Genomic DNA, 26,115 nt, shown 5'->3' with positions numbered 1-26,115 from the left:
CCAGTGGCTGTCCCTAACAGTGTCATATGGGTTTGTTTTCAGTGACTATATTACAGAGCCTGTGTGTAACTAAAAGTGGTTTCTGTACGGAAGAATGAGCACTGGACACAATTAATGATGGCCCTCTCACCAGGCAAGTTTTTCCCAGGGGCTGCTTATTACCGCATTGTCCCCTAGTCAGAACTCATTAATTCTAACACACTCCATGAGTCCCCCATTCCATGGGCTGTGTGTCTGTGCAGAATTTCGATAATTAGCCCCGAAGAAAGACAAAGAACAAAACTTGCTCTGTCTTCTCAGACTTTGGCAGGCTACAACATTTCTTGCAAATAATTATGATGGCTGCTAAAATCCGTGAGAACTTCCAGGAAGACGTGAACACGGACACGGTTGTGGTCTGTTTATCCTCCTTGCTGTCTGGTTCACATGATGTTGGATTAAAGCTTCCTCACTGATTCCCATCCACCCAGTGAACTCACTACTGTACTAGTCACAGGACAGACAGAGGACTAGGGGAACATCTTACCCTTCCTTCCACTACCACAAAAACACATTAATATGATTTAAAATGGTCTGAGTGCTGGTACCCCCAAATACAAACTGATGTGACTATATCAAATAAATCAACTCAATGCCTTTCTGTTCATGAGTTTTCCCAACTTCACTGAATTACAGTCTCCATCCAAGAAGTGCATTTACTTTGAGCTATATTCAAAGAGCTTTAGAATTTGAACACACATTCTTGTGACTACTGCCATGCTAAGGTTAGAAGCTCCTACATCATCTTAGCTATAGCCCTTGTGTTATGCATCGACATCACATTTCTGAGATTCTCCTACCACTGTCTGTGCACCATTATGGTTCACTCCACTTGGTGTCTGCATAGTGTTTCATGGTTTGGATATACCACAATGATTTAACACTTTGCTTTTCCATGAGCAATGTGGGCTGTTCCACTTTGGCTATGATACTGACTTTACAAATACTCATGTGTGTTGTCTTCGTGTAAACATATGCTGTCATTTGCCTCATGAAATTCTCTACATGGATAGTGCATACAACACACGTATGTTCATATGTTTTCTAAAGAGGCTGCATCACTTCACATTCCCACCAGCAGTGGAGAAGTTGTATATTAATTATAGTAGCTCCATAACCAAGCTTCTGGGTGCATAGTAGATCAGATCTGAGATGCATCTTTCTTTCTTTGTCCCTTAGGAAATGGAGATAAGTGGGAAGGGGCTACTTGATCACCAGCTTTATATCTTTTTTTTTACTCTCAATTCAAAACACATCAAGACCATCAGAACCTGGTTGTCAGCAAGCAAGCAACACTGACCTGAAGATGTGTGTCTTGTAGCCATGAGCTTTAATAAAGGTTCATACATTTGTTATAAGAGACAGGCCAACTCCAACACTACTACTATCAAGTGATTTTATTGTCATCCATTTCCCCATATCTAGGGGGTGACAGAATGCAAGAAAAGCAGCACTACCTTAAGTATTTATAAATGACTGTATAGGTTTTTAAATGGTATACATGGTTAGTGTCAAGTTTAGTCTAACCATTTTTGCAAGATCTCTATCTACCTTCCAAGCAGTTCCTCCTCTTGTCCCCTTTGCTGGTCCCCAACTTCCTCACTTCTAAGTATTAAAGGGAAAACATCCTCTGTGGTGGTATTTACTATCATGCACGGAGCCTTGACAGTCACCAAGCAGTGGCCTTGTGACCCCGTCTTGACTTGATTGAGAATCAGTGTAGAAGAGTCATCCGAGGGTCAGTGTAGATTTTCAGCACCTCAGCATATACCTTCTTCTACTCTCTTCTAACAGTTGTTTCTATGACGGGCTCTACACCAACTGACCCTTTACCTCAGCATGCCAGTACATGAGTTGTGTCATTAGCATCTACTCATATGTTGAGAGTTTAAAATTAAGAGTTGGTAAATAACTGCACAATATTGCTGTGCAGCTGGGGGGAGGGTGCCTCAGAGAAACACACACAAAAAATAGTTCTTCAAAATCTTCTAGGTGCTGGGCACCAGTGGCTTACATCTGCAATCCTAGTTACCCAGGAGTCAGAAATCTAAAGGATCACTGTTTGAAGCTAGCCCAGACAAGAGAGTCTGTGAGAAAAAGTCAGGCTGGAGATATATCTCAAGTGGTAGAGCACCTTCTCTGAGTTTTGAGTTTTATTTTTGTTGTTGTCATTTGGTCTGGTATTGCCCCAAAATGAATAAACAAAGCCTAAAGCATCCAGTTGTCAGGAAAATGAAGTTGTGTTTAATGTTGGAAGCATTTGGAAGTTCTACAGAACTTCACCCCAAATAAATGATGTGTAACTGGTACAGGGAAACTGGTTCTTCAGCCTCTTTGGTGCCTCCTTTCTAAAAGGCAGATCCAAGCAATGCAAAGAATATCTGGATTCTGTTCCCTTCTTTGGTCTTAGTTATGTGGCCCTGGGAAAAATACTTTGCAGGGATCCACCATCTTCAACTCTGGGGTTAAAGGTTGAAATGATGGACTGAAAAGCAACTCCGGTTGCTTTCAAATCCTGCCACTCTGTGGTTCTGAAGCCAGGCACAATTCTCACCTTCACAGTGGTCTCCAAGCACTGATGCTCTGTAGCCCTGGTCACACACGCACTGGAAGGAACCTTCTGTGTTCCTGCATTGCCCATGAGTGCACAGGTGCTGGTACTGGCATTCGTCAATATCTGCAACAATATAGCATGGAGAGGGTATACTAAGTCAGCTGTATGAAGGAGGGTGTCTATAATCTCTCTGATGTACATGGAAATTAAACAAGAGCTTTTACTATATAGCTTAAACTGACCTCAATGCGAAGGTAACTCCCCAGTAGTAAAGATGAACTTAAAATTTCATCCAATGAGCCAAGCACTGATGGTTCGGTCTATAATGCTAGTTACTAAGGAAGCTGAGATCTGAGCATCTCCCATCAAAGCCAACCTAGGTAGGAAAGTCTATGACTCTTACTTCCAATTAACCAGTAAAAAGCCACAAGTGGAGCTGTTACTCAAGTGGTAGAGTACTAGCCTTGAGTAAAAAAGCTAAGAGACAGTGTGAAGTCCTGAGTTTAATCCCAGCGACAGCATTAAAAAAAAACTATAGGAATTAGGAATCCATATACATTGCTTCTGCTATTAACTCTCATGAGTAGCAAGTATATTGCTATAATCTGTGACTCTCATTCCAGCTTCTTGTGTTTTTCAAAATAGATCAACTACAGCGCTCTGGATAGAAAATCACATAGTCCTGTAGTAGTCTAAAGCATGAGTCAGAAAAATATTGCTCATTGGTCAAATCTAGTCCACTGTTGATTATTATAAAGTTTTATTGGAAAACATAATACATATCCAATTACTATCTGGCCCTTCTCAGAAAAGGTTTGCCAATGCTTGACCTAAAGTATTACAGCATTTGTCTTCATTTCCTTTACCAATTTTACCAGTTGGTATCCTTGTGAATGGTCTTCTGTATTCAGCCATTCATTCCCATTCATTCTCCCTGTTCTAACAACAACGATCTTCTGGCCCAAGCTAGTGGTCTTTCCCCTTCTCTTTCCATTGGCTATTCCTTATCACCACTAGTCACTTTTCCTCAGTGTTCCCCACTCAATCCCCTCATCTGTTTCCTTCACACCACTCTGAGTTCAGATTTACATGGTATGTATCATGCATACACATAGGTGGCAAAAACATACTATATAAATTCAATGATTGTCCCTTGATGGTTGGATTTTCTGAGGGCAGGGATTAATGCCTACAATAATATCCTTTATTGCTCCTTAGATAACCCAATGTTTCACAAGGAGGCATTCAATTCATATTGTCTGCTGAGGGACACTAACAATTCTGAACACCTACTTACTAATTGTTTGATTTTGTAAGCCCACACAAAGACCTGAATTAGTGCCTACGCTCCTCTTCTCTGGTCACAGTTTCAGTATAACTGCATTTGGCACCTAATATGGTGTTGCTGCTTTTTTTTTTTTGCAGGGGGGATACTGGGAATTAAATTTAAGATCTTACACTATATATTCTACAACTTGAACTACATCCCTAGTCCTTTTGTTTTTGGAGTTTCATTTGTTTTAATCTCCAAATAGTAGTACAAAAGGGTTTGACTTTAACATGTCCATTTATATATAAAGTCTTTTTTCAAGTATCACAATGTTTATTGATAGATACAAGTATATAAAATCAGGGCATGAACATGACTTGATAAATTAAGTAGACTTAATTTCAATACTATAATAAGAGGGACCAATTCAAATTCTCACCATTTGTTTCACATCCACAAAAACCACCATATGTATACAGTCTTGATCTGTGTCAGCCCTTCCTTCATTCTCCTCCTCTTTATTCCTATTCAATTCCTAAAATTTCATAATTCCATTTTCACATTTGAATATTGAGTACTATGATTGTATTTTCTCTCCATCCATCCTGCCACAGAACAAGATCCTCCTATCTCTGCCTCCCAAATAACTGGGATTATAAGCATAGACCAGCAAACCCAGTCTAGTACTTGTGAGTGGTTCTGACTTTTTGAAAGAGAAGGCTGTGACTATTATAGCCTGTTAATATTAGAGGTAGATCACTTATCCATTAATTTGCAATTTCCTAGGCAAAGTAGTAATCATTTGTAAATACTGAGGTACAGGAGATCAGGAGAAATAAAATAAAGGTAAAAATGTTGGCGGGGATTCAAATCTAGAACAATGTGCTTGATCTATCTGTGCACACACTGGTATTATCACTGCGTGTATTACATATGCCTGTGTGTTTTATCATTCTTCACTTCCAGATCTGGTATGAGAGAAAGTCTGTGCTCTAGAAAAGGAAAATGAGGAAGGCTCAGTAAGGATGCTTTCATGATTCGCCCCTATTCTCATTTAAACATTTGAAATTTACAAACAGATATGATTATGATTTGGTTCCATGACATTTTCTTTTCAAGAACACTGGACACTTGTGTCTGTAACAGATGGGAAGGGAAATATTTCTCTCTGAAATTCATTGGAAAATGTCTTCAAAAAGTCAATCCCAAAGTTGAACTACGTAACTTACAGGTAGGGATGGAAGGGGGGAAATAGGGAGAAAACAATGAAAGGGTAACACTGATCAAAATGCATTGTCTCATAACCTGACTTGCAGAATTGTAGCCTCCTTGTACAAATACTTAATAAAATTAGATTAAAAAGTCTATCCCAGAATTCCAGAATTTTCACTATTGATCTAAAATAACATGACACATTTCAACAAACTATCTCTAAAGGCAAAGGAGACACTATTTCAATCTCACTGAAAAGCCATCTTTAGAGGCATCCCAACAAAAAGGCAAAATAAAAAAGTTAAAGCTAAGTAAACACAAAACTAAAATCATTAACATTCTGCAGCATAATCTCCAACCCAATATAATGGCTTTGTATTTGCAGGAGTGTCAGTTGATAAAACCGTTAAATGAATTTAAACGTGTAAGTGGAAATTACTTTCTGTAGTAAAGAATTACATACAGAATCCAGTGCCGTAGTTTTCAAATTTCACTTTCATTTTCTGTTATTGATTTGCCTTTTTTTTGCTTAAATCATTGGTTTTCTGGCACTGTAATACATTATTTAAGTAGGATGGAACTAGCACACTCATCTTATGGAATCTACCAATTTTCAGACTAAGTACCTTAGAATGAAATCTCAGTAGCTCACACAACCACACTCCTACCTTCACACTGGTCTTCAGCTGCCGACAGCTGGTAGCCCTGGCCACAGGTGCAGCGGAAGGAGCCATCCGTGTTCTTACATTGCCCATTCATGCAGAGGTTCCCTTGCTGGCATTCATCAATATCTGTTAACACAAATAAGGTCAACTGTTTTGAGAAAGAGACTCCTAAGTTGAATGTGCTATCTGCAGTGCATTCTGGGATTACTGTCACAGAAATAATAGTGCTTCTTTTGAAACTATCAATTGTCAGATATGTCAGTGTAGCTTGAGCCAGCCACAGTTTGGTTAGATGTAGAAAAGAAATAATTTCAAATAGGCAATAAACTTCTAAGTAAAAACTACTTTTGACATAACACCAAGAAGGGAAGCCTTTTCTCCTTCAGACTTTGGATAGAAACATACTATGAAAACAGAACCTGAAGCATAAAATAATGGCTTCCAGGAAGTCTCTGTAGACCTGCAGAGTTGCATAAAAGGCAAAAAGTATCAAGATTTTAAAAAACATGCCAGGTGCCAGTGGCTCACACCTGTAATCCTAGCTATGCGGGAGGCTGAGGACGGAGGATTGCAGTAAAGTCCATGAGACTCTTATCTCCAATTAATCACAAAAAGCCAGAAGTTGAGCTGTTAGTCAAGTGGTATAGTGTTAGCCATGAGCTCAAAAACTCAAGGATAGTGGTCAGGCCCTGAGTTCAAGCCTCAAGACTGGCAAAAAAGAAAAACAAAGAATCCCAATGTGTAGGCAAGTCAAAAGAGGAAGTAGAGACATTTCTACTTTCTTTAGAAGTTAAACTAGGATATTAGTGAGCTGCAGTGGATAACATGAAGCTTCTTCACAGGGTAACAAACACAACCAAGAACAATGGTGCAGATGTAATGCAAGTACAGAGGAAAAAGGCTAAGTGAGGGTTTTTTTTTTTCTAAAAAGGTCTTCACTGAACTTGAACACTTCTGGTAACATTACAGTTACTTTTTTTTCCCCAGTCAGTCATGGGGCTTGAACTCTGGGCCTGGGCACAGAGCTAGTGCTCTACCACTTGAGCCACAGCTCCACTTCCTGCCTTTTCTTGGTATTTAACTGAAGATAAGAGTCTTACAGATTTTCCTTCCTGGACTGGCCTCAAACCACAATCCTCATGTCCCAGCCTCCTGAGTAGTTTGGATCACAGGCATGAGCCACCAATACCCAGCTATAGTTACTTTTCCAAATAATTTTTTCCCCCTTGATCATAGCACTGTTCTGTCCTTATCAGAGAACTGTGATTTGCCTGGTGTGGGCAGAAGTGATTTTAGCATGATCCGAGGGCTAGCGAGCTAATTTATAAGAGTTTGTCATTAAAACATGATAGGAGTGTTCTGCATTACAAGCACACAGGTTTTTTTGTGACGATCACAGGAATAGACGTAAAACACACTGGGCCGTGCTCACAGAAAAGAAATCCAAATGGAATAATAAATAAAATGAGTAATGTTTTAAAGAAACTACTTCCTCAAGATCAATGTACAACTGTTGTTTTCTTCTAAAAATATCTTATTTAACATGCATCTAAAAACTTCTTTTTGCCAGGAAAATTCATCTACTCTCCAGCCTTTTCCCTCAAGTATTACTGACAATTATCTATTTTTGGAGCCAAGTTGTATTTCTTAACCTCAAATGAGGTATTAATCTTTTGAATTTCATCTTGAGAAAAGCAACACGTCAAATTATTCTGAGTTTCCCGAAATAGGTTGCACAAACTATTAATGTAACTGGAGCACAACTGTTCCTTCTTATTTTCCTTACATCTTTTCACAACATTCACTTAGTGAACTAGAAGCATTGAATGTGTTATTGTCTCTTTTACTTACAAACAATTACTGGTTGTCCATAGATAAATACAATAACTAAGTGAAATTTCATCTTACCAAACATTTCACACCTTTCTGATATTGTAAAACTATTATTATTAGGTTTGAAAAGTGTTGTTAACAGAGATTCGCTCCCATTATATTTTTAACATATCCTAAGATGTGCTCAAGGTGTCAGTTCACAAATTTGAGGGCAAGCACAGCTCTTGTAGCTGTTTGAATCTCACAGAAGATCTGACTCTGGATTCCCTCTGTCCTTCCCATGAAAGATGACGTGTTAACTATTCCCACGTGCAGATGTCTCCAGGAAGGCTGCACCGTCCAAGTACTGTCCGCACAGATCAGGCACCATACCCAGTGACTCATGCCTGTGGGGAGCCTGTCAGGAGTCATTTATGATTAATGACACACACCCTGGGAATGACCTGGGTACCACTGGATTTCTGAGCAATAAGGTGATCTCTGTGTCTTCAAAATGACCACAGAGGTATAGAGAAGAAGCTCAATTCTAAAGCTACAAAGTATTTTTCCTTTTCTTTCTTTCTTTTTCCAGTCCTGGGGGCTTGAACACAGGGCCTGGGCACTGTCCCTGAGCATTTTTGCTCAAGGCTAGCACTCTACCACTTGAGCCACAGTACCCCTTCTGGATTTTTCTATTTATATGGTACTGATGCTTCAGCACCTGATGCTTCAGGGCTTCATGCATGCTAGGCAAGCATTCTACCACTAAGCCATATTCCAAGCCCAGTATTTTTCTTTTCTAATAAGGGACAGAATTCTTCTTTGGGAGGAATTGGAAAGTTTTCTAAACAAAAATATTCAAGGCAAGCAGGACAAATGTCTTCTTTCCTTTTTTGTGCCAAAGGACAAATAAAAAACATTCAACTCTCTGTGTGACTGGAAGCAAATTTAGAGCTCAGAGTTAAAACAGCCTATCTCTAGGTATTTATAAATTGAGAACATACAATGGTAAAGATGTGCAGATAAAAATAATTTTAAGAGAAAGAAGCCATGAATGAGTAAATACTGTAAATAATATGTTTACAGTTTGAAAAAAGTCACTAGTACGATTAATGAGGTGAAGGCAAAGTTTATGTTAAGGACTACCAAGGTTAGACCAGCAGAGTCGATATGATACTGGAAAAGTGACCAATTTATGATCTGGATTAAGTTTGACAACCATGGACTGTGGTTTGAGAAGGGATGATGAAAAATTTAAAGAAGATGTTATTAATATGGAAAGGTGGAATTAGATAGGGGAATCAGGCAAGTATTTAGTATACAGATAGGATTCCAAAGCCATGTCCTCTTATCCCTCACTGTAATGGGAGACACCATTAGAAATCAGAGAATCCAGCCAGGCGCCAGTGGCTCACACCTGTAATCCTAGCTACTCACAAGGCTGAGATCTGAGGTTCATGTTTCAAAGCCAGCCTGGGGAGGAAAGTCCATGAGATGCTTATCTCCAATTAAGCAACAGAAAACCAGAAGTGGCACTGTGGCTCAAGTGGTAGAGCGCTAGCCTTGAGCTGAAGAGCTGAGGGACAGCACCCAAGCCTAGAGTTCAAGCCCCATGACTGACAAAAAAAGAAAGGAAGAAAGAGAGAAAGAAAGAAAGAAATAGGAGAATAGGAGAATCCATCCATGTTCTCTATTCCCCCCCTTTCTTCCTGTTGTCTTTTCCCTTTCATCTATGGAAGACAACAATCCTTTCCTACCTCCAAGTCTTGTCATGTGTTGTGTCTTCTGCATGCTAAGTCTTTCTGCTTTTGTGTTCAGCATTTCAAGACCAAGTTTAAATTGTAATACCCCTGGGACACTTTGCCAGATGCACACAAGCAGAATGTACTTCTTGGGGGTAACCAAACTTCATTCACACTCCTAATGTCACAGCCACGCTGCTATCATGTGTCAGACTCTGCCCCCATGTTAGCCCATTCTCCTCTCACTACCTCACCACCCCCCACCCCGCCCCATCATCTTCCACAGTCCCCACGCTGACCCTGGTAGGGACCATTGTAGTTCCATCTGCAGATGAGCGCAGTGGAGCTCAGGAGAGTAAGCTGACTTTCTAAGCATGAACAGCTTCCAGGTGGGAGAGCTAAGATCTGTTGTTTGGTTCTGTATAGTGGTGGGATGTGTCCTCCATAGCTGAGCTATATCTCCTGGTCCCAGCTTTCCCCCCAAGTTAAACCTCTGGACTTATTCAGACTTCATGAATTTTTTGTTGTTGTTGTTTTTGGTGCCAGTCCTGGGACTTCAACTCAAGGCTTGGGTGCTGTCCCTGAGCTTTAGTGCTCAACCCTAGAACTCTACCACTTGACCCACAGCTCTACTTCTAGTTTTTGGTGGTGAACTAGAGATAAGAGTCTAGAGATAACTAGAGATAAGAACTTTGCTGCCCAAGACTGGCTTCGCTCCTCAGCTCTTATCATCCTAAGCAGTGAGGATTATAGTAGGCATGAGCCATTGGCACCTGGTGACTTCATGAGTTTTTCCAATCATGTCCTCTTTCTGCTCTAAGATCCAGTGTAGGGTTCTACTGGACTGAATCATCTAGCTGTCCTGTTTGCCCAGTTGGCCTTCCTCTACTTTTTATGACTTAAGAAGAGGAACCCATAATCCTGTAGAATCTTTGCCCTGAGCTGTTTATCTGTCTTCCTCATGATTGGACTAGAGTTATGGGTTTTGGTCTGAGATGAGTGCTTAAGGAATTAGGAGGAAAGCTGCAGATACGTGCCTAGAGAGAAAGAACTAGAAGAAAACAGAGATATTGTAGAAAACATGATATTGCAGGTATTCTCCTCGAAGCAGGCATCTTTCATGAATAAAACAGCAGGTGCTTGCAGGTACCATTGAATTCCTTACTCACAGTGGGAGGTCCCCATTCTTACAGAACACCAGGATGCTCATTTATTACTTTTCTGCTACCATGGGGGTTATCTCCTTAACTCCTCCACTTACACAGCAACATGGATTTAGGAAAGAAGGAAAATTTAAATATGCTTTTGGCATATTTAGCAAAGAGAAAACAACCAATTATTTGATCATAAGAAAGAAGTAGAATATTAAAAATAATTAGAAAGAAACATTAGGGACACCATCAACAAATTACAACAAGGAACCACAAAAAAAGGTATAAATGACATATGAATGTGGGAAAACTTACGTAAGTATCACAGATAGAGGTCATATATAGATCTAAAGAGTGAAAAAACTGATAAATTTACAAAAGAAGAAACACACTAAATGGTTAATAAACCCATGTGAAATAAGCATTTGATAACTCTTAAGATCTAGAGATCTACTAAGTGAAATAAGCATATAAATTAATATTAAAACTTTTAGGATTTAAAGAAAATACATTAAAAGATTAATTATGCATTAAAAGATTTAAATACAATAAAAATGCATTTAAAGAATATATATTAGAAATGGATGTCCCAAAAAATGGATGTCCCAATTTAAATAATAAAAAATTCGAAACATTATGGCCAATAATTTTACCTTTATGAATAGAGAAATTGTCTGTTAAAACATTTTCCATAGAATAATGAGATGTTGGAAAACTATGCTTACTCATAAAGAATAGCAAGTAAACCACAGTGTGGCAACACATTGTATTTAAAAATAAAGCTTGAAGAGTTATTAGTGGGCTACAAAATGCTTGTAATATATAACTGGCAAGAAATTGGTGAAAATTGTGCATTTTTACATATAGTATCCAGGAGATACAGTTATTTTCAAATAAGATTGTGAGAGATTTCATTTTCACATCCCTGCAGGTACTAAATCTTCCAATGAGTGTCTGCTTCTTTCTTTCCTTCTCTTTCTTTCTTTCTTTCTTTTGACAGTTCTGAGGTATGAACTCAGAGCTCTGCACTATAGGGAAATGTTTGGCCATGTGAGCCACATCTCCAGCCTTGTCTTTTGCTGGATAATTAATTAATTAATTAAATTTGTGAGTGTATGTGTGTGTGTTTGCACGTACACATGTGCTTCAGTACTGGGGCTTAAACTCAGGGCCTGATACTGTCCCTTAGCTTATTTTTTTAATTTAATTTAATTATCAAGGTAATGTACAGAGAGGTTGTCCCTTAAGCTTTTTTACTCAGGGCTAGTACTCCACCACTTGAGCCACAGCTCCACTTCTGACTTTTAGGTGGTTAATTGGAAATAAGCGTCTCAGTCTGCCTAGGCTGGCTTCAAACCACAGTCCTCAGATTTCAACCTCCTGAGTAGTTAGGGTGCCACCAGCACTCAGGCTTGCTGATTATTTTTTCAGACAGAGTCTCACTTCCTGTTCTGGCACCCCAATCTGCCTGTGTTAGGCTTCCCATTGTTGTTGGTATCACAGGCGTGTGATATGGCACACAGCTTCCCTCTTCAGAGATGGAATCTTGTGAACTTTTCTGCTGGGATTAGGCTGACACCAAAATCCTCCCCATCTCAGCCTTCTGCATAGCTTGGAATGACAGATATGTGCTACTGTGCCCAGCTACGGGTTGGGGAGGGGTCTCATGAACTTTTTTACCCAGGTTGGTCTCCAACTGCAATCTTCCTATTCTCAGCCTACCAAGCAGGTAGAAATACAGGCTCGAGCCACTAATACCCATCTCCAGTCTCTCTGTCCTTACATGGGGGTGTGATCACCGCATTTACCTTGACAGTGCCTGTGGTCTGGTGTTGGGCTGTAACCCCGGTGGCATGAGCACATGTAGGATCCTTCGAGGTTGGCACAAGAACCGTTCGTGCAGACGTTTGGCTCCAGGCACTCATCCACGTCTTGAGCATGTTGCGTAATGGAAAGGAAAGAGAAGGCGGAAAAGAAAATACGAATAACATTAGATTGGGTTAGAAATAAAGTAATAGACCTTCAGAGAACCAAGCAGATGCTTAAACTTCCCAGTTGGCCCTGAGGAGGAAAAGCAGCTGTGCCTGGAGCTCCACTGATGATGGTTCAATGCCTGAGCTCATTTTTCTGACAGTGATGCAAAACAGACCAAATCCACTGCAGGAATAAATTCGGGAAGGATGAAGGGCTTGTTTTAGGAAGAAGGGTAACTCGAGAGCTATTCTTCCCCCTGCAAAGTAAAACTTCCAAGGAATCAAAGATTTAGGGACCTGATGGGTTCCGTGGGACGAGAGTCCTAGAAGCAACCTGAGAGGGTAGAGGCAATCTCTAACAGGCAGAGGAGAAAGATTCTAACGAACACGCAAAGACAGTAGTGACACCATGAGAAAATCCAGTCTAGAGTTTAAATGACCAAGTGCAGTGGCAAACACCTGGAATCCCACCCACGAGGTGGTGAGATCAGGAGGATCATGGAAAAATGTTTAGCAAGACTGCATGTCAACTAACCAAGAACTGGATATGATGGCACACCCTTGGATCTCTCAGCTACATGGGAAGTGAAAATAGAGGACTTGTGATCTAAGCTATCTCAGCAAAAATGCAAGACCCTAGCTCAAAAATAACCAAAGTGAAAAAGGGCTGGAGGCTTGACTCAAGTGGAAGAGTGCCTGCCAAACAAATCTGAGGCCCTGAGGTCAAGTCCCAGTAGCACCATCAAAAACCAAAAAAAGCAAAACAATCTAGGGGACAATCATACATGTTTGGGGAAACTTGACGTTTCAGGGTGGAAAGTAGAAGTGGTAAACCTATAATGGTAATAATAATAAAATAAAAATAACAGTAATAACAAATAAAATAATAAAGAATTATTCTAAAGTCCTTTTCCTTTAGGTAGCCTCTGAATTGACTACCCAATTGTTTCTACCAGTTGGATGCACATTTTTATCTATACCCCCTGCTCTTGGGTCTAGAGTAGAGACCTTGAAGAGAATCATGAAGCATCCAGCTGACAATAAGCAGTGCACACAGTTTTAAATCAAGATTGGGAATTTAACATTGAAGCTGAGTATGTTGGGATAAACCTGCTGTCCTATCTACTTAGAAGCCAGGAGTGGAAGTGTCAGCAGCCAGGACTACATAAGAGAATTCCGTTGGAGAACTGTACGTGGAGAACTGTGGTGTTGAAAACATGAAAGGAAGGGTCTGTAAATCAGCAGCAAGATTGAAGTCCACATACTGAAAGACAGCTGGCTGACTAGATATTCTGGCACAGAAAATTATAAACATGCCATCACTTCAATACATTTCTATAAGCCAAACAAATAAATAATAAGACAACAATGAATAATGATAAATAATGAATAAGATAATAAATTTAGTAATAAGACTAATGGAAATAGCTACAGAATATCTAACAGTCCCAGCTCCTTGTCTCTTCTCAATATGCACATGGAGTTTATTCACTTTTCACTGCATTTTATTAAAATTATCCTCTCTGGCTTCCAATGGAACCCAGGAACAGGGTTATGGTAAGACATGACAGAGGGTAGCTATGCATGCACCCATTTGTGCATTCCGTGTGCATATTAGAAGAGGCAAGGAACTAGCACTGTCTTGTTATTCTGCTGCTCTCATAAAACAACAGCAATTATGGTTAACTGATCCTAGGCCAGGATGACAAAAATAGCACTTGTCGCCTGGCTGGTTGTCCACCCGGTCTTTGGTTGTAGGCATCTATATTTTGTAAACATGGAGAGCAAACAACTTGGAAGAAGAAGCCAAGCTCTGGAGCCAAAGTAAATAATGGAAGAGAATGAGCCGAGACACTAGACATGGAGATTCCAGACAGCAATGGGAAAATGCCAGGTCTACTATCTGGTTGGATTTCAAAAATGTTATCAAGTTCTGAAATGTACGGATTGTTCCCTTGTCCTTCAGGCATGAGAAATAGGTGATTTACAGGACTATAGACTATAATGTCTAAAGCTCCTACTTTCAAAGACTACATTTTTCTCTAAAGTAAGTGAGTAGGCACTGAAAAAAACAATTTATGAGATACTCATAAAACTTCTATTCCTTAGGCTCCTACCATGATGAATGATGAAGAATGCCTGGTATGTCTACTCTTTACCTATTATAGACAAAAATCACCAGATCTTACCAGGCCAACCATCTACAAGTGTTTAGAACATGACCTTCCTGATGCCATGCTCTGTGGGAAAGCTGGGGGAAAACAACCACAGAGCAAAACTTCAGGAAGGAACTTGTATAAAGAAAGATGGGAGAACCATCACACCCTGGTAGATATACATGGAGTGAAACAAACTCAGCACTGTGTATCAGTCCAGAGGTCACTCTTCAAGTGCAAACCCATGCATCCAGTAGGTCAGCCCACAGGAGGTCTCTTGTTGTCCGATACTGTGAGTGTGTACTACCAAGCTCATCCCTCCCTTGCCCTTTCTCCATACTCTGTACCACACTGACACAGTTACACCCCTTTCCGCTCAAAAGCCCAAATCAGAAATGGGGAATCAGCCTTTCTATGTTCCCTCTCTCTCCTTACATTCAACTTATTACGGAAAAGTAGCAATCTACCTCCCAAATATCTCCTGTGTTCCCCACTTCTTTCTTTCCTATGACTTCCATTTACTCTCACCTGGTTGTATTGTAATGTTTCGACTTGCTTTTCCTAAGCCTTGACGTTTGGAACCCATTATCTAGCTTATAAGAATAAAGTCTCTAAAATACAACTCTGATCAATGGCTACAGCTTATGTACTTTAAAAGCATCCAAAAGTTCCCATTCTTCTTCCATACAGTCAAAAACAAAAACGTGTGCAGGCTCTAGTGGTAGCAAGAGTAAAAGGCCTCGTCCCTGCAGTTCTAATTTCGAACCCTTGGCAAAGTCTCCCATCACGGGAGAACAACTTGGCAGGAAACAACTTGGTTTCTACCTAACCCCCACCAATCATGGTCACCTCAGGCCTTCTACAGAGATCAGGGACGATTATGTAAATATACAATGCATATTTTCCATGGAAAATAGAGTTCTATACTGGACTTTAAGATATAGTCTTATATCCTTATTTAAACTTATACAACATTTTTTTTTTCTTTTGTGAGTCATAGGGCTTGAATTTGGGACTTAGGTGTTATCCTTGAGACTATTTTGCTCAAGGTTAGCACTCTACCACTTCGAGCCATAGCTCCACTTCTGGTTTTCTGGTGGTTAATTAGAGATAGAGTTTCATCGACTTTGCTGCACAAGCTGGCTTTGAACCACAATCCTCAGCCTTCTGAGTAGCTAGGATTACAGTAGTGAGCTACCAACACCCAGTTTATATAGAACACTTTTATTGCCCACATTCTTCTGGTGCATTTCTACAATGAGTTCAGAAGGCCTCAGTGTTGTATCTCACAGAAAACTTACCATGTTGGTAGAATAGTAGATTCCAAAGTCCAACTGTTCACCAAGGGAGTGCAGAGGAAATAATGACTTGATAATTTCCATTCAAGGAATTACTTGAACCTCCCAGAATAAAATAGGTGCTAGAGGTTTGTAAGGTCAGACTTTGTGAATCAATTCAAGATTTATACAACCTCCTCCTTATACGATCACCTCATCCAAAATGATGACTGTGATCCACAGAGAAATGTCCTGCTTAAAACCAGATCTGCTGCTCATGCTCACAGGATTTGCTGGACCACCCATCCTTAATAACCCTATCTGAACAAGGACAGTCAGGACAGTCTGGCGCCATTTGTCCTTACAGATCCCTGACAGATTCTGAGATCATCCTTTCTTTTAAAAAAATGCTTCCACATCATTGCTGGAGTCACAATGTTCTACAATTCTTTGACAAGATCAATATAAAGGCCATGGGTCAAGATTTTCCCAATTCCACCTTTTTTCCTCTTTCAAGAAAAATGAGAACATTAACCTCCCCAGAGCCTCTGGCAACTTTCCATTCTTCCACAATAACACAGAGATGTCTCCCAGATGGTTAGCAATCCCACCTTGCTAGTTTTCATTGCCTTGAGATGCAATTCATCTGTGTCAGCTATTTTTTTTTTAGATTTCCCTTCCTAATAACCTGCAGATCTATCGGACTGCCTTGAAGATCTCCTCAGAGAGACGGGACCTACTGGGGTCAGAGGCCTTCAGGTGCAGTGTTAACCCCCTAGTACTCCCAGGGAAGTGTCTCCTTAGGCCTCACCCATCATTTCCTGGGAGTTGCCTAGAATATGTCCCAAAGTAACATTTCACATGCATTATTAGTTCCCATACTTTCAAGAGATGGATCTGTGAGCCACATAAAACAATCTGAGATTTGTTTCTCTGAGATCATCGAACCTCAATTAATCCCTTTAGTCAGCAACACAGACTTTGATGAGTGAGTATATTTGAGGTAAGAATAAAGGATCTTATTCTAGTACCTTCGTGTCATAGCGAACACCCAGGATTAGTGCCCATTACACCTGGACTATGACTTCAGTGCCTCCTTTTACATGAAAGATGATGGAGAATGTATTTGACAGAAAGCAAGCATGGGAAAATGAGAGGCAGATGCTGAGCAGGCAAGCATGGTAAAAGCACCTCATCTGCACTGGAGGTGTAGCAAATCTAGGATCTCAGGCCCTGCTGTCAGCTCTGATGAGTTGAAATATGTAGTAGCAGAGCTGCTGGCAAAAGTCTACCTAGAAACATCACTGCTTTGAGCATCTGGAGACAGGCCAAGGCTGAATACAGCTGCCATAAAAAGCCAAGGATGAGCTCACAGAATCTGTCCACGAGGGCCACCAAATTACAGGCTTCTAACCTCACCTTTTTTTCCAAAGGAACATTTTGTCTTCTAGAAAAAAAAATCTCAGCTGCAGTTGCCCATGGGGTAGGGCTTGCCATCTAAAACTTCAGAATTCCCGGGTCATAATTCTCTCTGCTTACAACTACTGGATCATTCCAACCCACTGAAGTTTCTCCTTTCTAGAGTCTTTTCTTGACCTTTATTATCTTTGTTATGGTTGTTTTGGTCTCTAATATTCTCATTTGTGTGAGAGTGTCACACTCATATTACACAAGAGAAAATGCTGGAGTCACAGATAAAAGATCTGCTTCTGCCATTTGTTACTGTGGTCTTGGATATGTCCATTGACTCTCTGAGAATCAGTTTTCATACTGTCTTACAGGGCTGACTGCTGGGAGCAGAGCACCCAATGAAACAGTCAAATCAAAGTCCTTTGCAGACTATACCATGAGAAAAAGGTTTTCTGAAAATAATTATTGTTCAGCATAAGCACTCTCTTCACCATTAGAAGCGTTTTACATTGTTGTTGTTGTTGCTTCAACAAGTTTCCGGATTTCTTTGGCACCTGGTACAAACACAGGTAAGTGACTGAGGAGCAAATAGTTATTTAGGGATAAAGATGGCTTTTGTACATATTTTCAAAAAGGGTGCTCAATTGTCATCTATCTAAAGATGAACATGGGATAAAAGTCTTCAATTTGAGTATCTGTAGATTTTACCAAGGTTCATGCTGAATGCTGAATCTGGTAAATGATTCTTCACATAAAAAGACCTCCTAGAACAATAAGCTTTCCATGTTTACCCTGCAAGGTTTTGGAATCTTGTTTTGGCCCATATGACAGCCAACCAGTTGTCAAGTGGACTGAATGACCAAAAAACTCTTTAAATGTCCAAGACCTGTCAAATTTAGAAAACTTAAATGGAAGCCAGGATGATCTCCATAACTAGGAAGTTCTGATAAAATCGCAGACATTGTACTTCCGGGTCACATGGTCTGTCACAGCCTCCATGACAGAGCAAGGCAATTGAGAAAAACATCAAAGGGCTGGCGACCTAGACAGCAGGCCCCAACAGTCTTCTTTGTGAAGGTGTGCAAGCAAAGGGAAGTCAAAGAAACTGCAGCATGATTCCAGAAACCTAATTCTGTGTTAGGAGTCATTAATGACCCTACAGAGCAGTATCGTGATTCCCAAGGATATTCTAGCTAAGTTTAAAAAAAAGCCAAGAAGTGAAAAGAAAACCACAGAATTATTTAACTTCATAAAAGAAAGCTCCCATGATGGACAGTTAAAAACTATATAGCCTAAGTGTAAAGAAAGATGAGCAGAATAATTATATTAGGGAAACATGATATAAAAGTTACTTTAATTTGTATCAATTTCCACTGCACTGGGGGAAAGTAGCGGTACTTGGGTTTGAACTCAAGGTGTGGTGCTTGTTTTCAAGAAGGTATTCTACCACTTGATTCATGTCCCATTTACGATTTCAGGTTGAGTCTTGTGTGTATTCCTCTGGATCATGATCCTCCTCTTTATACTTCTCCTGTATCTGGAATTCTAGGCATGAACTACTATACCCAGCTTTTAATAGCTGAGACAGGGTCATGAGAACAGCGGCTTAGACAAAGATTCCTTTCATCTCTGACTCCTGAATAGGGCATATGTTACTATTGGGTACAGTATTAACGGCATTAAGAGATATGTGTTGGAGAATGAACATGATGGATATTTGAAATGGACAATGACGTACAGAACTAAACACAAACTAAACACAAGGAAAAAGGTGTGCTTCCTCCAAATAGCACCTGCTCATGTTAATGTTTTCACACACAAACTCTGTTTTAATTCATAAGCTGCCTCAAAAGAGGGAGCCATCAGTAAGACCCAACTTACACAGTATGATCCCAGTGAAACTATGAATCCAGCAAGTCCATCCCTTAGAAGAGAAACAGAAAGTATGACTGATACCCAATTCTGGCAGAGGATGAAAGATTCTCTCTTGAGACAGTCAAATATTCTTGCTTGGCTTTTCCAAGGGAGGCCATTGCATTTACTACCCCAGCCACACCTTTGCTTTTGACTCTTTGCAAATCAATTGCACATAAGAGTTTCACAGTGGCTGGTTTCAAACCTCAATCTCTAGATCTCAGTCTCCCAAGAAGCTATAATTATAGATGTGCAACACCAGTGTCCCACGGAAAGAGATATTCCGTGTGTGTGTGTGTGTGTGTGTGTGTGTGTGCTGGTACTGTGGCTTGAACTCAGGGCCTCGGTACTATCTTTGAGGTGTTTTGTTCAAGGCAAAAGCTCTACCACTCAAGCTACAACTCTACTTCTGAGTTTTTGCTGGTTAATTGAAGATAAGAGACTTTCCTGTCAGAACTGGCTTTGAACTGTGATCCTCAGGTTTTAACATCCTAAGTAGCTAGTATTACAGGCATGAGCCACCAGTGCCCAACTGCAATAGCCCATTTTTTTTTGGCCGTGGGGCTTGAAATTTGGGCCTGGGTGCTGTCCTCAAGCTCTTCAGCTCAAGGCGAGAGCTCTACCACTTGAGCCATAGAACCACTTCTGGTTTTCTGGTGGTTTATTGGAGATAAGAGTCTCACGGACTTGCCTGCCTAGACTGGCTTTGAACTGCAATCCTCAGATCTTAGCCTCCTGAGTAGCTAGGATTACAGGCTTAACCCATCGGCACCTGGCTAAACAGCCCTTCTTAATGGCTATATAGTAGCAGAAAAGAAAGTCAAATCAACATGAAGACAGATAAGCTTAAAGAAAAAAGCATAATGTTGAATTTAAGTCACACCATGAATGTGTTTGATTATAACCGCGTAAAAAGCCCCAAGGGCTGGTGGCTCACGCCTAGTCAAAGAGGCTAGATCTGGAGAATCATGTTTCAATGCCAGCCCCGGCAGAAAAGACTGAAAGACTCCATTCTCTAAAATAAATACCAAAAAGTTGGGCTGGAAGTGTAACTTAAATAGAGCTCCAGGGGGCTGGAAATGTGGCTTTCTGGTAGAGTACTTGCTTAACATGTATGAGGCTCTAGATTTGATTCTTCAGTAAATAAACAAACAAACAAAAAGCAACAAAAAAGTAGAGCTCCAGGGCTGGGAAGGTGGTCAGTGGTAGAATGCTTGCCTTGCATGCATGAGGCCCTGGGTTCGATTCCTCAGTGCCACATAAGCAGAAAAAGCCCGAAGTGGTACTGTGGCTCAAGTGGTAGAGCGCTAGCCTTGAGCCGAAGAGCTGAGGGACAGCACCCAGGCCCAGAGTTCAGGCTCCACAATTGAAAACAAACAAACAAACAAACAAAAGAGCTCCAGTCAAACAAAGAAGCTGAATGTGTAAGAGGCCCTGAATTCAAGCCTCTGATAACACAAACTAATTAATTAATTAAAGGCACATGAAAGGATCCTTCAGGATCCTCCCCGAGGACCAAGAGGAGACAGGCAGCACAGAAGAAACATTATTGTAAGGTTTATTATGGGGGGCCATATCTCCCAGGGAGGAGGAGTATATGGAGTCTGCCCCCATCCATGTTGCTGGTCGGTCTGGGGGAAGTGAGGTAAGTGCTTGCACAGGTAGATCTGGGCAGAGAGAGGGAGTGGCCAGCTGTAGGGTGGGAATTCTGGGGCAGGAAGGAGCTCAGGTCTGGGTGGAGCTGAGGACCAAAGGTGCAGATAATACTAACAGTACAGCCAGTGACAGGAGAGGTCTAGAGAAAAGTATTAAGATATCTGGAATACAACAGCCCTGAAAGGTGACAATCATCATCTCTATAGATGACAGTGAATAAGTTTCCAATGTAGAGCTTTTCTCCAGAAGATAGGATTATAGGAATTCTCAAGTTTTTCCTCTTCTTCTATAGAATTTTCCATTGAAAATGAGAGAGAAAAACAATCTCACTGAACAACGTTAAATATCTTGAACTCAGTTGACACAAAAGCTCACACCTGGTGACAGATAACTATTAGAGATGGAAAGAGATACCTTGTTAAAACACCTGACCACCACAGAACCGGCAGTTACCTCCCCACCTTTGCCTTCATGGAGCTCATGACACCATCACCTCCATAGTTTTGCTTGTTTCCGTGCTAATCCACACGCACGAGAGCAGCAGCACAAAGAGAGAGGACTTTCTTTGGCTCGCTTTCATGGTCTACAGAAGGTACTCCATATAACTTGTGAAATGAACAAATAAAAGCTAAGTTGTATTACCAACTCGCTCTACTCCAAGATAAGCTTGACATGGCAGCTTCTAAAGAGTCCTTTAAGGGCCAAAGTCCAAAGGTGAGAAATAAAATGTTGAAAGGAGGGAGAAGAGGGGTCAGTCATTCAATAGCATGATCAGCATCGAGCAGGAAAATTCAATCTACTTGTTGGCTCAATGTCAGAGGAAAGGAATGTTGTAATAGGTGCTTTTGGTCACAATCAGCTTTAAATCACTTGAAACTCTAGTACCATAAAAAAAAAATAGGATGGAAAGTCTATTTCATAATAATGTCCAAAGCCCCCATAAGAAATTTTGAGCTTCAAGTTCCATATAAACAAGAACTGGGATGGCCAATTCTGCCACAGAAGAGCGCCTTGATGTACAGATTGGAGACATCTTTATGATGCAAATTCACAACCTTGGCAACACAGAAAACAAAGAGATTGCATGGAACCAAGGGGTTTAATGTGTGCCTTTGTTTGAGTTGAGCACCTGGGGTCCTATGTGTGCTGATGATTCTATCCAGCTGGTTGTCAAAAGCAAAATTACTTTTCAGTGAGATGCTGCTTCTGCCACTACATTGGAACAAAATGTGTGTACACATATAAGAACTCATTTAGTATTATTTACATTTGAAGAACAATCATTTGCCAATCTGGTCAGTCACATTCTATTAGTAACTTCATGCATCAAGGTTGAGTTGTTACAATTACCAACTATAGTTAGTTAAGGGAACTCTTGCGCCCTTTCTCCAAGATCTTGCCTTCGTGTGTAAAAGGAAGAACACAAACAAAATTCTGATGGGCAGCTATGGACTTTCATGCCAAATGGCAAAATTAAAAACAATGGCACTTTATGACTAGCACAGATAATGCTTATCAAGTAAACAACTAATGAAAAACATCTTTTCTTCTTTTCCCCATAGACCTGCAGTTACTATAGATAAGTTGGCAGACATTCTTGGGGAAGGGACAGGGGTCAGGACAGGGGCCATTATACCTGGTGATGAGTCCATAGCTTTGATGTTGAGAGGGGCTCTGCCACCTACTTATTCCCATCCTCTAACATACCTCAAAGTCTTTTCTGAGTTACTGGAATGAAATCAACATTTCTAAGAGTTGACTTTCCAGGGTCCATCCCTTTGTCTGTAGCAATCCTTCCCTGCTTCTCTATGCTCAACTACACTGGACTTGTGGACTATGACCTTCTTCCTCCCTCCCTGATCGCTTGCATGATGTTTCCTCAGCCAAAATAGTCTCCCCTTCTTCCCCACTTAATCCTCAACTCAAGAATTTTTTCTAAGGGCAATGCATTTCTATCATTACAGCACTTGCTCCATTTCAGTCTTCTTTGTGACATGTTTGGGTGCAAACCAGTGCATCTCCCTTTAGCACTTCTGATGTTACCTGGTTTTGATTACTGAAAATCATATTAAGGATCACAATGTGACTCAATGAGAATTATTTATTCCTTGGATACCAACTCACTGTCTTATTTGTTCTACAGTTAAAAATTACTTAGAGCATTTCTGAGACTGCTATAAATTAATATTTTTTCTTTTTATTGCAAAAGAGGGCTAAATTGGCCTTCCACTGCTCAAGCAGGAAATAGGACATGCAAAAGAAATAGACATCTGGAAGGGATGAAACTCTGTGGCACCTACCAACACATTGTCCATTCCAGCCTCGGAAGCCTTCCGTGCAGGGGACACACTGGTAAGACCCTGGGGAATTCACACACTGCTCATCTGGACAAGTACTTGGTGTCAAGCATTCATCAATATCTGAAAGACCAAAAGGCTAGGTCACGGACATTTTCCCAGAGAACCAAAGTGAAATACTACTTGGAGAAAGTACATGATACCTACATTTCACTTGAGAAAACAAGAATTGGGCGAAAAGTTGGGGCTAGACTTTAATGCATGGCATTAATGTGGTTATTACAGGTATACTGGCTGCTTGTGCCTAGATTAAAGTTGTTTTGCACATTCCAAGGAAGAACTTTGCCCCAGTTCTTCAACCAGCAGTGACAGCTCTCTCCACTCTGGAGTCAGTCTTTGGAGATCGGATCTGTGTGTGTGTGTGTGTGTGTGTGTGTGTGTGTGTGTGTGTGTGTGTGTGTGTGTGTGTGTGTGTGTGTGTGTATGGTAGTCAGAGGCTTGAACTCAGGTCCTAAGTACTGTCCCTGAGCTGTTTTGCTCAAGGTTATCACTCTACCACTTGAGCCACAGCTCGACTTCCAGCTTTTGTAAATAAGAGTTTTCCAGATTTTCCTGCCCAAGCTGGCTTCAAACCATGATCCTCAGACCTCAGCCTCCTGAGTAGCTAGGATTACAGGTGTGAACCAGCAGTGCCTGTCAACTTTAGGTCTTTTTTTCCCCTATACAATTTTTATTTATTGTAAAGGTGATGTACAGAGGGGTTACAGTTACATAAGTCAAGTAATGAATACATTTCATTTTGAACAATGTCACCTCTTCCCTCGTTTCTCCCAGTTTTTTCCTCCTAGTCCCCCTCCCCTACAAGTTGTATAGTTCATTTTCAACATAGTGTCTAGTGAGTATCATTGCTGCATTAGTTCATCCTTTGTCCCGCCATTTCTGTGCTACCCTTACCCTCCCCCAAACCAATAAACTTACATACAAGACAAATTATTTATATTTATATTCACTGTGGTAAGACATATTAAAAAATTCTATTTGACCAGTTGTGCGCACAATATAGTGCCATATATTAATCTACATTGTTGCACAATCACTAGTACCATCTATTTTCAGAATGATTTTTATCTCCCTAAATTGAAATTCCATTCAATAAACAATAGCTGACTTTAAGTCTTTTTTAAAGGATGATTAAAAGCAACAAAATGGGAAAAAGCATTCTCTAGGAGAAAGTTCAGTTTGAACTGTGTGGTAACAATTGGCCAGGCAATTGGAAGAGTGGTTTTGTAGATATCAGGTATAAGTTTTCCCACATAGAACACAAAGCACAGAGATCCTCTGAAATACCACACATAAATGGAAAAGTGAAGTAGAAAAAAAATATATCATTGTTTCACTAAATAACCACAGATATCCTATGTTTTCATTTGGATCAACTGTTAACCCTTATCTCCTATTACATTTTCATTAGACATTTGGGAAAAGATGTTTAAGATGAAAAAAGTTGAAGATAACAGCAACGAAATAAGTTTCAGGTCAGTATTTTCATTTTTCTTTTCTATCAGTTGAAAAATTCTTGCCAATAAACAATGACATACTGTCAGATGTTCTGGAACTTCTTGTCCTTCCCCACCCCCCCAAAAAAGAAAAAGATGTCTACCGATTTCATTTTTCCAAAGAGCATGCCAGCATCCTCTGGATAGAAATGTGACTGTTAAATGAGAGAATGTCACCAAGCCAAGTTGGGACAACACATCAGCCAGGAGATGAGCAAGGTAAGATACCAGCCCTGGGTTTCCTGCGACTTATGCCTGTCCCCTGTAAGTTAGGGGCTGCCTTGTGACACCTCAGTCCAGCAGGGGGGATGTATGAGATAATGTCTGTAAGTTACAATGGGTTCCTTGGAGACCTGCAATGTTTGAATGCAGCTTTCGTTAGTGACAGCTGAGAAAATCTTTGGTGAGCCAGAAGCCCAGGGCCCTTTGGTTCTGGTCCACAAGGAAATTAGAAAACAGTCGTATTGTTTGGCTCTTCCTCTCTTCAAGATTTTTTATGAGAATAGAATGATGGATTACTTATTCTGAAAACTAAAGATAATTTCTGTAAGTGTATATTATTGGATAGGCTACCAGTTTTCACGATAGAATTTTACAATTTCTTGTCTAGAGGTTTCTATCTTTAATAATATATACTACCTTTTAGGATCTGATTTCTTTGTATTGACATGCTCAAATTCAGCACCCTTTTATGTTTCTGGCACTCTCCTCCATAGGTCTACAGGACTAAAAAGCTTTATACAAAAACCAAAAAAAGTGAGAAGGGAGAAGTATAAAAAACAAACAAAACAAACTAGAACTTAGCAGGGCACTGGTGGGTGTACATCTATAATCCTTGTAATCCTAGCTACTCAGGAAGGTGAGATCTGAGGATCACACTTCAAAGCCAGCCCAGGCAGGAAAGTCCATGAGACTCATTTCTAACCACCAAAAACCAGAAGTGGAGCATGGATCAAATGATAGAGTGCCAGCCTTCAGCAGAAAAGCTAAGGGAAGATAGCCAGGTCTTGAGTGCACGCCCCAGGAGCAGTGCACGCACACATAAACACACAAAACCCTAAACTTGGGCCAGGCATGGTGGTACCTGCCTGTAATCCAAGCTCTAGGTGGCAAGTTTGAGGCCATCTTGGGCTACATAATGAGATTCTGTCTTAAAAAAACAAAACAAAACCCAACAATGACAGCAATAACTAAAACTTGAGAACAAAGTGATGGGTGCCACAGCAGATAGCGCCATTCACATTTATGTTCATGACAGTCCTACAAGGTAATGTCATGGCTGCCATGTTCCAGGTGATGGGGGTTCACAAGGACTCAGAAGTATACCTGGATCAGGTATAAGGGCTATCAGGTGATTCCAGTCCTTATTGGCCCAAGCCACCCTACAGCACAGGGAGACTCCAGAGGAAGAGGACAGTGGGACATGTTGGC

At 40.5% G+C, this 26,115-nt stretch overlaps 1 protein-coding gene across 11 annotated transcripts in view; it reads right to left on the bottom strand.

The window, feature by feature from the left end:
• Ltbp1 (latent transforming growth factor beta binding protein 1) overlaps positions 1-26,115 on the bottom strand; it is a 400,428-nt gene that overhangs the window by 80,959 nt on the left and 293,354 nt on the right. For all 11 annotated transcript variants that reach the window (XM_042696612.1, XM_042696614.1, XM_042696613.1 and 8 more), the window contains 4 exons: positions 23,132-23,251; positions 12,254-12,376; positions 5,744-5,866; positions 2,594-2,716 (listed from right to left, as the gene is read on the bottom strand). In XM_042696612.1, coding sequence (XP_042552546.1) covers positions 2,594-2,716; positions 5,744-5,866; positions 12,254-12,376; positions 23,132-23,251 — 489 coding nt within the window. The remainder of the gene's footprint in view (positions 1-2,593; positions 2,717-5,743; positions 5,867-12,253; positions 12,377-23,131; positions 23,252-26,115) is intronic.

This window comes from Dipodomys spectabilis, unplaced genomic scaffold (genome assembly GCF_019054845.1).
Source record: "Dipodomys spectabilis isolate Male_0828 unplaced genomic scaffold, ASM1905484v1 ptg000210l, whole genome shotgun sequence".
NCBI classification, from domain to species: Eukaryota; Metazoa; Chordata; class Mammalia; order Rodentia; family Heteromyidae; genus Dipodomys; species Dipodomys spectabilis.
This window is presented reverse-complemented; position numbering and strand designations above follow the sequence as displayed.